The sequence below is a fragment of the Mustelus asterias genome, chromosome 12, assembly GCF_964213995.1.
Source record: "Mustelus asterias chromosome 12, sMusAst1.hap1.1, whole genome shotgun sequence".
Classification (NCBI taxonomy): Eukaryota; Metazoa; Chordata; class Chondrichthyes; order Carcharhiniformes; family Triakidae; genus Mustelus; species Mustelus asterias.
The window spans coordinates 100780475-100793600 of NC_135812.1; the positions used below are offsets into that span (position 1 = coordinate 100780475).

Consider the following 13126-nt stretch of genomic DNA (forward strand, 5'->3'; position numbering starts at 1 on the left):
GTCAAAACCTTCTGCCTTTCTTGTGTAAAAATTAATCAAGGATCTAGTCTTGGCAACGCTGTCAGGTAGATATTTTTATCAGCAATGTGTTGTCTCCTGAGGCTAGAATTTAAATATATGCGCAACGTATAAATATTACTACTGCACAAAAAGACAAAACGTGCAGATTTGGAAAGAAAGAAGAAAAAAGAGATAGAAAAGGATGACTTCCACGTACATATACGGCCTTTCAGAATCTCAGCCTGTGTCTCAATGTGCCTAAATGAAGAGAAAGGAAAGGCAGCATTGCGACCTCCACACTGAACAGCCAGCAGCCAGTGATTGCTAAACACTCTGGACTCTGTGGCTATACAGTAGCACAGCCCGTCCCAGTAGCACGTTCAAGAGCACACTCAACGCTTTATGGCAAAACATACTTCTTGCAATGGTGTATTCGTGTGACTTAATGCGGCATGTACGCCCAATTTACGTGAAATTTGAGTCAACACTTGAGTCGTGACGAACAATAAACAGGCGCTTGATGTTATTATTTAATTAGAACATTCCCGATGGCTCTATTCATGTCGTTTCGCAACAACACCTCACATAAACGATATGATCATTTCTGCTTCAGGTTAGTGTCGATTTCAGTGGCGAGTCTGCTGTTTGAACAGAGATGATATTAAAAGAATCGTACTGTGATTTCTGCTGAGTTTTAAAAATTCTTATTTAGTCTCTTTATGCAGCAAGTGATCTCGCGGAAGCAGATTCACCGCTAACTTTCAACACTAATGCGAATTGAGTATTGCTTGAAAAAAAAGAGAAATGTTGAAGTTTTTTGCCTTGCACTCTTCAGGCGATGGCCTAGTGGTATTATCACTAGACTATGGGCGGCAGGGTGGCACAGTGATTAGCACTGCTGCCTCACAGCGCCAGGGACCTGCTTGGGTCACTGTCTCTCTGGAGTTTGCTCGTTCTCCCCGTGTCTGCGTGGGTTTCCTCCGGGTGCTCCGGTTTCCTCCCACAGTCCAAAGACGTGCTGGTTAGGGTGCATTGGCCATGCTGAATTCTCTCTCAGTGTGCCCAAACAGGCGCCAGAGTGCGGCGACTAGGGGGTTTTCACAGTAACTTGCAGTGTGAATGTAAGCCGACTTGTAACGAATAAATAAACTTTTAAAAAACTTTCTTTAAAACTTTTTTTTATTAATCCAGAAACTGAGTTATGTTCTGGGGACCCAGGTTTGAATCCCGCCGCGATGATGGAATTTGAATTCAATTTTAAAAATCTGGTATTAAGAATCTACTGATGACCATGAAACCATTGTCGATTGTCAGAAAAACCCATCTTGTTCACTACTGCCCTTTGGGGAAGGAAATCTGCCGTCCTTACCCGGCCTGGCCGACACGTGACTCCAGAGCCACAGCAATGTGACTGACTCTCAACTGCCCTCTGAAATGGCCTAGCAAGCTACTCAGTTGTATGAATCACTCAACCCACAGCATGTGGACTGCAGCGTTTCAAGAAGGCAGCTCATCACCACCTTCTGAAAGGCAACTAGGGATGGGCAATAAATGCTGGCCAGCCAGCGACACCCATGTCCCACGAATGAATTTTTAAAAAAACACTTTGCAAGAATCCCAAGGAAAAAACAACAAGCTACATATGTTAGAGCACAGGGCCGTGTTCTTTGCAGGCATAAAGGCTGGGATTCTCCCAAAAAAATTCTAAGTCCCCAATCGCTGGCCAGCCCCGCAACCCCCCATTGCCAACCTTCTGACTCCCCCCCCCCGCCACCCCGATCGCAGGCCTCCCAGAGCTCTCCAGGCAAGCCCCGATGTCTCTCCCCAACCGCCCACCCAGCCAGCCCCGATCTCCCGATTCCCCCCTGACAATCCTGACCCCCTCACCCCTCCAGCAGTCCCGGTCCCCCGGAAGCCCCGACCCCCTCACCACCCGGATGGCCAGCCCCGATCGCTGTCCCCCCTCCCTCTGTCATCGATCCCAATTGCAGAGTGGAAGCAGGTCCCCCCACCCCCATCAATTTTCTTCCCAGAGGCCCCGCCCCAATAGGCCCTGCCCCCTCTGGCCCCACCCCCTTGGCACCGGTTGATGTCCAGTGGGCAGTGCCAAGGTGCCCCTTGGGCCTTGCCAGTTTGCCTCTTGGGCAGTGCCAGGGTGCCAGGCTGGCACTGCCAGGTTGGAACTGCCCAAAGGGCACCCACGCACACCTGACCTCTCTTCACGCCAGCAGGGTCGGGCCACCTGTTCCCTGTTAGCGGGGAGCAGTTGTAAACCCCACTGGAGGGAACCACTCCCGACGGGGGGAGACACTAGTGGGCTCGGAGACTTCAGTCTTAGGATCATTATAGTAGAATCCTTACAGTGCAGAAGGAGGCCATTCGACCCGTCGAGTCTGCACTGACTCTCCGACTCAACATCATACCCAGGCTTACCCCCTGCCCGATCCCCGTGACCCCACACATTTCTCCCACGAATCCTCCTAACCTACGCATCTTGGAGCACTAAGGGACAATTTAGCATGACCAATGCACCTAACCCGCACACCTTTGGAGTATGGGAGGAAACCGGAGCACCCGGAGGAAACCCACGCAGACACGGGGAGAACATGCAAACTCCACACAGACAGTGACCTGAGGCTGGAATCAAACCCTGGTCCCTGGCGCTGTGAGGCAGCAGTGCTAACCACTGTGCCAAGCCTTCCCGGACCTGCTAATTGTATGGATTTCTGGCCCGAAGCTGATTACTTTGGAAATCGTTGCCACGGAGACACGCGGACGCCGTAGTGCCCAGCGGGAAGCCCGCGAATCGACTTCCACTGATGCCTACCAGCTTGAGCAGCACAGCAGATTGGGAGAATCGGCCCCAGGACTTTAATTTTCCTGTCCTGCCCGCCACAGGAATCGTGGCGGGGCAGGGGGGTGGGCGGCGGGATGTGTGGACTATGCATAGGTCCATTGACCTCGGGTGGGATTTTCCAGTTTTGGGGTGAGTGTGGCCGGAAAATCCCGCCCAAAGAACATGTATACACATTATGCCTGTTTCAGCCAAACCAAATAAATGACAGCCATTCGCTGATTCATTCCTCAAGGCAATGCCTTGAGAAATCAGGGTCAAGCTGCTTGATTTAAATTTCAAACAATGCTTGGCAGTTATCTGTCAATCACCATCAACTGGTGCATTCTCCATGACAATGCCTTCACCAATCAGAGTCTGCTTGCCAGTCAATTGAAATTCTCTTCTCGGGCAGTGTCGATTGTTGTTTTCCCCTTGTTCTGTTATTCTTGTGAAGTGTCCTGATGAGTGCAAGACAAAAAACTTTGATTGTCTCTTTTTTCAGCAATCCTCAAATTCTATACTACCAAAGAGAGTTAAAGCAAAGTTTATTTATTAGTCACAAGTAGGCTTACATTAACAGTGCAATGAAGTTACTGTGAAAATCCCCTTGTCGCAACACTCCAACACCTGTTCGGGTACACTGAGGGAGAATTTAGCATGGCCAATTCACCTAACCTGCACGTGTTTGGATTGTGGAGGAAACCCATGCAGACACGGGGAGAATGTGCAAACTCCACACAGACAGTGACCCAAGCTGGGAATCAAACCCGGGTCCCTGGCGCTGTGAGGCAGCAGTGCTAACCACTGTGCCATCTGTACCACCCTGAATATTTGGAATGGTATATATAGATAAATAAAAATATAAGGAACAATTTGCAGGACTGTGCAGTAAGAGCAAGGGTGTGGCACTAATTGGGTAAATCTTTCAATTAGATAGTAGAGACAATGATGGACCAAAGAGCCTTTCCATGCTCTCCAATTTATGTTAAAAGATATGGCAGATAACAGAACTGTTGAACATTTGTGAAACAATTATAATTTTCACTCAGAACTCTTGTTTTGTCACCAGTTCTATCCCATTCTCTGGCCATAATCTCAGGTGAACTGTCTGCAAACTCAGCAAGCCACTTGCCCCAGAGCTGAGCTTCAAACCGTATATCTTCCCCTTCACACGGAACCCGTACTTACACCTCCATAAGATTGCCACCTCCACACCTAGAGTGACCAAGTCTGGGTGAAAGAAAATAAGGGGCACTTTGCCCATGCAGGTGCGGGCAAAGTTGTGACAGCGGAGGTCCGCATCTGCATTACCAGCTGCCCCCCCCCCGCCACAAGATTGAAAAAATGGAAACCAACAAGACACCCTGAACACAAGCCATGAACCTTCTGTGCCTGACATGTGTGCAAGAAAATGGCCTCCAGTGGAATATGGGACAAAATGGGTCCCTCGAAGGATTGACCAGGGATATGGGGTGAAAGGGTACGTTAGAGGATAGTACTGGAAAATCTGGGACAGTTAGTCACCCTGTCCACACCTGCCTCAACCCAATTTTTCAATATTCATTCTTGGGACGTGAACATCATTAGCAAGGCTGGAGAAGGAGGTGGTGAGATATCATTTTGAACCACTGCAGTCCCTATGGTGTAGCTACACCCACAGTTCCCATTGGAAGAGAACTCCGCACTTTTCACCCAGTGCCAGTGAAGAAACAGTGGTACATTTCCAAGTCAGGGGAGGTGGTTGGCTTCAAGTGGAACCTGCAGGTGGTGATGTTTCTATCCATCTGCTGCCCTTGTCCTTCTGGGTGGTTGAGTCATAGATTTGGAAAGTGTCAGAATCATAGAATCCCTACAGTACAGAAGGAGGCCATTCGGTCCATCGAGTCTGCACCAACCACAATCCCACCCAGGCCCTATCCCCATAATCCTATGCATTTACCCTAGCTAGTCCCTCTGACACTAAGGGGCAATTTAGCATGGCCAATCCACCTAGCCCACACATCTTTGGGCTGTGGGAGGAAACCGAAGCAAACCCACACAGACACAGGGAGAACGTGCAAACTCCATACAGTGACCCGAGGCTGGAATCGAACCCCGGTCCCTGGTGCTGTGAGGCAGCAGTGCTAACCATTGTGTCACCGTGCCATCCAAGGAACTTTGGCAAGTTGCTACAGTGCGTCTTGTAGATGGGACACACTGCTGCCACTGTGTACTAGTGGTTAAGGGAATGAATGTTTAAGCTGGTTGAAGTGATGTTGGATAAGTGGGCTGCTTTGTTCTGGATGATGTCAAGTTTTTAGAGTGTTGTTGGAGCTGTATTCATCCTGGCAAGTGGAGAGTGTTCTATCACACACCTGACTTGTAACCTGGACATGGTGGACAGGTTTTGGGGAGTTAGGGGGTGAGTTACTTAGTGCAGAATTCCCAGCCTCTGATATGAGTCCAACCAATGGAGAGATATCCCCAATCCCTTTGACTTCTCGGGGATCTTCACAGTAACTTCATTGCAGTGTTAATGTAAGCCTACTTGTGACTAAGAATTAAATAGACTTTAATAAACTTAAGTTTGCAAGAACTCCTTATTGTCACAATTGGTCAAATGTTGCCTTGCTGTCAAGGTCAGTCACTCTGAGCTCCCCTCTGGAATTCAATTCTTATCCATATTGGATCAAGGTTGTAATGTGGTCTGTGAGGCGCGTCTGATAAATAGACAAGGCTGATGTTGCCAGGAACAGAAGGCTTTTATTCGCTAAAAAGGAACGATGTGGAACAGACAATAAACAGAACAATACTGGGCATGAGGATCTCCCGACTGAGGCCGGAGGGGGAGGGCTGCAGCCTTTATACCCTGAGGGCGGAGCCTCCAGTTAAAGGTGCAGCCGAATTAAAGGTGTCAGGGAGTGTCTCATATACGAACAGTAGTGGCAATAATATATACAGCTCAACCGTGCCGAAGGCACGACAGTGGTTTACCACAGTCTGGAGTTGTAAAACTTAAACCGAGCATCAATGAGTAGGTTATTGCTGAGTAAATGCTGCTTGATGGCATTCTGGATGATACCTTCCATCACCTTGATGATTGAAAGTAAACTGATCCATAGAATCCCTACAGGGCAGAAGGAAACCATTCGGCCCATTGAATATGCACCACGGGGCAGCACGGTGGCACAGTGGCTAGCACTGCTGCCTCACAATGCCGGGGACCTGGGTTGAATTCCCAGCCTTAGGTCACTGTCTGTGCGGAGTCTGCACGTTCTCCCCGTGTCTGCATGGGTTTCCTCCGGGTGCTCCGGTTTCCTCCCAAAGTCTGAAAGACGTGTTGGATAGGTGCATTGGCCGTGCTAAATTCTCCCTCAGTGTACCCAAACAGGGCGCCGGAGTGTAACGACTAGGGGATTTTCACAGTAACTTCACTGCGGTGTTAATGCAAGCCTACTTGTGACACTAATAAATAAACTTAAACTCTCCGAAAGATCACCTTACCAAGGCCCACACCAATCTCCATAACCCCTTGCATTTATCATGGCCAGTCACCTACCCTGCACATCTTTGGAAGATCCTGGAATTCCCTTCCTAACGGCATTGTGGGTCAACCCACAGAACATGGACTGCAGCGATTCAAGAAGGCAGCTCACCACCACCTTCTCAAGGGCAACTAGGGATGGGCAATAAATGCTGGCCAGCCAGCGACGCCCATGTCTCACCAATGAATGAAAAAAAAGGATGCAACATAGCAGTCTCATCTTTGTAACAGCTGCACACATTTTGATGGAACAGTTCATCAGTTGCTTCAAAAGATCATAAGGGAACATTATTATTTTCTTAAGTTTGAAGCATATTGAGTGAAAGAGCTAAAAACATTATTATTAGATCAAAGTTGGTTTTTATATTATGCAGAGTTACAGTGAGCTGCACCTAGTACCCAATCACAGTCGCCTTCCTTAAGGAAGGAAATCCTTGCCTTAGAAGTGGCGGAGCAGATGTTTACACGATTACTTTCTGGGATAAGAGAGTGAGTTTGAATCAAATGGGCTTGCTTTCTTTGAAGTTTTGAAGAATAAGAGGTAGATCGCACTGAAATGTACCAAAGGGTGCGACAGGATAGATTCTGAGATCATTTCCCCTCCCTGGGGAGTATAGAACCTTTCATAATCTCAGGGTAAGGGGTCAAACCTTCACAAGTGAGATGGGGAGAAATTTCTTTACTCAGAGGGTTGTGAATCTTTGGAATTCTCTGCCCCAGAGGGCTGGAGATGCTCAGCCAAGACTGAAACTGAAACATATTTGAGGGAATCAGAGACAGTGGGAGGAGGGTATTTGATTTCATTTGATTTATTATTGTCAAATGTATTAACATACAGTGAAAAGTATTGACTCTTGCGCGCTATACAGACAAAGCATACCATTCATAGAGAAGGAAAGGAGAGAGTGTAGAATGTAGCATCACAGTCATAGCTAGGGTGTAGAGAAAGATCAACTTAATGCAAGGTAGGTCCATTCAAAAGTCTGACAGTAGCAGGGAAGAAGCTGTTCTTGAGTCGGTTAGTACGTGACCTCAGACTTTTTCCCGATGGAAGAAAGTGTAAGAATGTCCGGGGTGCGCGGGGTCCTTAATTATGCTGGCTGTTTTGCCAAGACAGCGGGAAGTGTAGACAGAGTCAATGGATGGGAGGCTGGTTGGAAAGTGGTGTTGATGTAGATATTCCCGCATGTTCCTTTTGAATGGTGAAGGGGTCTCACAGTGCCCTATGGCCCACAGCTGCTCATGCTTTTCATGTTGTAATGTTTAATATTAATTTTTATCTGACTGTGCATGATTTTATGTAATGCACAGGGTTAAGCAGGGTTAGCATTCATTTCGAGAAGACTAGAATACAGGGATGTACTTCTGAGGCTGTATAAGGCTCTGGTCAGACCCCACCTGGATTACTGTGAGCAATTTTGGGCCCCGCGTCTAAGGAAGGATGTGCTGGCCTTGGAGAGGGTCCCAAGGAGGCTCACAAGAATGATCCCGGGAATGAAAGGCTTGACATATGAGGAGTGTTTGAGGACTCTGGGTCTGTACTCAATGGAGTTTAGAAAGATGAGGGGGGATCTCATTGAAACTTACAAAATACTGAAAGGCCTGGATAGAGTGGACGTGGAGAAGATGTTTCCATTAGTCAGAGAGACTAGGATCCGAGGGCACAGCCTCAGAGTAAAGAGACGACCCTTGAGAACTAAGGTGAAAAGGAATTTCTTCAGCCAGAGGGCGGTGAATCTGTGGAATTCATTGCCACAGAAATCTGTGGAGGCCAACTCATTGAGTGTAGAGATAGATAGATAGCTTCTTGATTGGTAAGGGGATCAATGGTCATGGGGAAAGGGCAGGAGAATGGGGTTGAGAAACCTATCAGCCATGATCGAATGGCAGGGCAGACGCGATGGACCGATGGCCTAATTCTGCTCCTAAATTTTATGGTCTTATGGTCTATAAACTGTTATATAAAAATGAAGCAACATTTGTGAGGAGAAATATATCCTTGTCGGCCAAGGATTTAGACTTAACCATCATAAGACCATAGACCATAAGACGTAGGAGCAGAATTAGGCCACTCGGCCCATCGAGTCTGCTCCACCATTCAATCATGGCTGATATTTTTCTCATCCCCATTCTCCTGCCTTTCCCCCATGACTGTTGATCCTATTACCAATCAAGAACCTATCTATCTCTGTATATCATCAAGTATATTCGAATGCTTTTACCTCCTGGGAGTTGACTCATCACAAGAGTTCCAGAAGACCTTTATCAGATTAAACGTATTGAACATCGTATAACTTCAGAAAAGTGACAGGATATTTAAAAAAAAAGAAAGCAGAATAGACAGAAAAAAATCTCAGCCATACCAAACATGGAGCACTCCAACCCATGAAGGTTCAATGACTTGTCGCTGAACCAAATCAAATTATATGGTCTGAAACTTCAGTGGAAGATTGTGCTTTTTGTGTCATAATAAAAAATGATACAATGTTCAAATGATGCCAAAATCCCAGCACCCTCTGGGTCACCCCACTTAGTGAAACACAAAATGGCTGCTGTAGAATCGCGACAGATTTTAACAATCGCTTGCGACTTCAAGAGTATTTTAAGTTTAAAGATTTATACCAGTGCTGGGCAGCATGGCCAGTGAGTGGGCTGTGTGAGAGGTCCTCCTCCAATTCAGTGGGCCACAGAGATTGAAATCAGGCTTGTTCACTAACCGTGACCCCATGGATAAGATTAAATACATTTAATACACACCAAATATTTCATAATGTGTTATAGGTAACTGCTTAATCATTGATACATTAATTGAGCTCTCATCAACCTCAAATGATAAAAACAAAAGAAATATTTACACTGTGGACACAGAGGGAGCGCACAGCTCTAATGTTGTGAGCAATCAGCACACACCTCACTTCACTTGCCCCTACTCTACGTGCGAATCACTTCAGGCATACTGGCAGGATAAGCACAGTAAGAGTTTTAACAACATCAGGTTAAAGTCCAACAGGTTTATTTGGGAGCAAATGCCATTAGCTTTCGGAGCGCTGCTCCTTCGTCAGATGGAGTGGAAAAAGATTTCCACTCCATCTGACGAAGGAGCAGCGCTCCGAAAGCTAATGGCATTTGCTACCAAATAAACCTGTTGGACTTTAACCTGGTGTTGTTAAAACTCTTACTGTGTTCACCCCAGTCCAACGCCGACATCTCCACATCATGGATAAGCACTACACAGAGGAAAATCTGCGGAATGTGGCAATCCTGTGTGTGGGTAACAGTCAACGAAATGTCTTGTGGGCCGCACTCAGAACCCAGATGGGCCGAATGTGACCCCCAGGCTGCACCATTGACCAAAACTAAAGTACGATTACAACTAAACAATTAAAGCCAACTTTTTTCAGCATTTCTTTAGGGGAGATTGGACTTTCAAATGCAGCAAACAAAATTTGATGTTGCCGGAATTATTGCAAATTGCATAGAATGTACAGAACAGCACTGAAACAGGCCATTCGATCCATCTGATCCATGCTGGTGTTTATGCTCTGCACACACCTTCTCCCATTCTACTTCATGTAATTCTGTCAGCACACCCTTCCATTGCTTCCAGCCTCATGCCCCCATGAGTTTCCTCTTGAATTAATCTACACCATCCACCTCATGTGGATGCAAGTTCAAAGGAATGTAAACGTTTGCAATCTTTTGGTTCATGCAAAGTGTCATTTTGCAAAACATTGTGACGTAAATTCAGCCCTGAGTTTTGTTCTTCACGAGGTAACACGTCAGGCCTTTCCGGTGAAAGTCGAGTTGAAATTTTCAACAAAAGCATATGCCTGGTCTTCGAATCTCATCTGAGCATGAAATCCCACTTCTCATTCAGTCTCTCAACCAGGCATAAAACCCTCTTAATGATTTGAGCTTTGGAACGCACTCAGTCCTGCTGCCAAGTTGCATCCAACAGCGTGGTTCAGGATTCCAATTAATCTGCGTACATTTTTGGTTCAGTATTTTCTTTAATCCTATCGCGGAATGAGTGATTGCGCAAGGGGGATGAAATACAACGTTGACTTTTAATTTATAAATTTAAGTAACTTATTAATGTAAGTCTGTGGAAATTCAAACATAATTGCAGGCAAGCTCAATTATCACAACTGTACAACTTTGGGAAATTGCATGAAAGTATTATTTGATTTGTTGCATCATTTTTCATTGCCACTTTACATCAAGGGAATGCATGTTGAGTTAAACATGCTGGACTGCCCTGCGCTGCTCACTTACTTCCAATGAAGCATAAGATGCCAGAAGTCATTAAGTCATCTACTGCTTTAAAATGCCTGTGTTGTCTCTCGTCTTATTTATTGTTTCACTGAACTGCTGCGTCTCGTTTTCTGCTTTAGCCGGTCAAATCCGAGAAGATGGCCTCTTCGAACTTCAACGCGCACGTGAAGCAGGTCGCCCATGCCATGGGCACCAGTCTAACAGACCACGACATTTCCCTCATGCCCAGCGAACTGTGGCTCAGAGGTAACTCCATCCATCACACTCCGCCTTGCTGTAGCTGTCGGTCGCTGGTGGTTACCAATTGAAATCCAAGGATGGGCGGCACGGTAGCACAGTGGTTAGCACTGCTGCTTCACAGCTCCAGGGTCCCAGGTTCGATTCCCGGCTCGGGTCACTGTCTGTGTGGAGTTTGCACATTCTCCTCGTGTCTGCGTGGGTTTCCTCCGGGTGCTCCGGTTTCCTCCCACAGTCCAAAGATGTGCGGGTTAGGTTGATTGGCCAGGTTAAAAATTGCCCCTTAGAGTCCTGAGATGTGTAGGTTAAGAGGGATTAGCGGGTAAATATGTGGGGGTAGGGCCTGGGTGGGATTGTGGTCGGTGCAGACTCGATGGGCCGAATGGCCTCCTTCTGCACTGTAGGGTTTCTATGATTTCTATGATGTGCAGTAGGTGGATTGGACATGGTAAATTGCCCCTTAGTGTTCCAAGATGTGGGCCGGGACTATCCCAAAAAAATTGTAAGTTCCCCAATTCGAGTTTTTTTTTTAAGCGTGATTTTCAGATTGCATCTCCCACACTCTGAGCACTGCAGAGTGCCCCAGCGGATTCACTCTGAAAATCAGAGAACAGGACCTATTCCTGCTGGAGAGGCCGGCAGCGTAGTGGTGAGCGGGCCACTGCGCTTGTAGTAGCCCCGCCTTGCCGGACTCCCGATCGCTGCCCTTCCAATGCCCCCACTCTCCGATCGCTAGCCTCTCGGACCACCACATGCAAGCCCCGATATCACCCCCCCCTCCCCCCCCCCCCCCCCCCGCCCCCGGCAGGGTTGGGGGAGAGACGCTAGTGTGCCCAGAGACTTCAGTCCCGGGCTCGCTAATCAGATGTAAATTTAAATATTAAAATCAGCTCCGCACCGATTCCCAGCACGGAGCTGATGACGCTCAGAATCTTGGGCTGGGAGACTCCCGGAGGTCGTGGTGTCCAGCGGGAAGCCTGCGAAAGGACCTCCGCCGATGTCTCCGGGCCCATTGCGCTGCTGGAGCCGTGCAGCGAGCCGGGAGAATCACCCCCGTGTAGTTTAGTGGGATTCGCCAAAGTAAATGTGTGGGGATAGGGTGGGGGAGAGGGCCTGGGTGAGATACTGGGCGAGATTCTCTGGCCTTCCAGCTGCGTGTTTCCCGCCGGCGGGAGGTGGCGCGTTGTTTGCTAGCGGTGGGATTCTCCGGTCTCACCGCTGTCAATGATTTGATTTGATTTGATTTATTATTGTCACATGTATTAGTAAACAGTGAAAAGTATTGTTTCTTGCGCACTTTACAGACAAAGCATACCGTTCATAGAGAAGGAAAGGAGAGAGTGCAAAATGTAAGAAATTGAATTAAAGCATTGTTCGAGAGTTTAAAAGAGTTAGAATGAAGTTTGAGAAACCTGGAGTGAGATAGAATTAGAAGGTATGCCGGGCACAGCTTGCAAGAAGTCGCCTCACTCCGACGCCATCTTGGATTTCCACTGATGTCACCCCAAGCAGGCGGAAAACCCATGGGGGTTTGCTGCCAGGGCGTCCGGAGAATCCCGCTGGCGCGGGACCGGCAGGAGAATTCCAGCTACTCTATCAGAGAGTCGGCGTAGACCCGATGGGCTGAATGGCCTCTTCTGCACTGTTGGGATTCTATGATTCGATGAAATCTGGACTGCTGGGTTTCAATTCTTTCTTCAGCTTTGAGTGGAGATGAACTGTGTGTAAAGTCCTGAAACTGCACCTCCCAGGATCAGCCAGCAAGTGTCAGCCAAGGTCTGAGCTGAGAGGAATCGAGAAAACTTAGACCCATAGTAAGAACAGAGAACTTCTATTTATGTAGCGCTTCTCACGACCTTAGGTCATCCCAGAGTGCATTGCAGCCAGTGAAGTATTTTTAAAGTATAATCACTGTTGGAATGTTGGAAATATGGCAGCCAGAGGGTGAGCAGTAAGCTCCCACAAACAGCAATGTATTTTGATGCTGTACGGTTGAGGTGTAAAATATCAGTCAGGGTGTTGGAGCGAATTCGCTTTCACAAACAGGGCAGGGGCATTGCTGAAGTGCCCAGCGAGGGCAAAAACCTTGGCCGGGGTTTTCCAGCCCCTCCCACCGCTGGAATCCTCCAGTCCTGTCGAAGTGAATGGAAAGTTTGAATGGCCTGTCACGTCCACCATGGTGGGACACGCCTCGCCAGGTCTGGAAAATCCTGGCCTTTGCTTCAACGTAAAGGGACGATCCTTTAAAACAGAGA

General features: G+C 47.5%; 1 protein-coding gene across 2 annotated transcripts in view; it reads left to right on the top strand.

Moving 5' to 3' along the window:
* LOC144501741 (parvalbumin-like EF-hand-containing protein) overlaps positions 1 to 13126 on the top strand; it is a 38356-nt gene that overhangs the window by 3892 nt on the left and 21338 nt on the right. Inside the window, exons 1-2 of one of the 2 annotated variants that reach the window (XM_078225720.1) lie at positions 377 to 613; positions 10754 to 10880. In XM_078225720.1, the coding sequence (XP_078081846.1) occupies positions 10772 to 10880 (109 nt within the window). In that variant the 5' untranslated portion in view covers positions 377 to 613; positions 10754 to 10771. Of the gene's footprint in view, positions 1 to 376; positions 614 to 10753; positions 10881 to 13126 lie in introns of those variants that run through there. The other variant, XM_078225719.1, reaches the window with a different exon arrangement.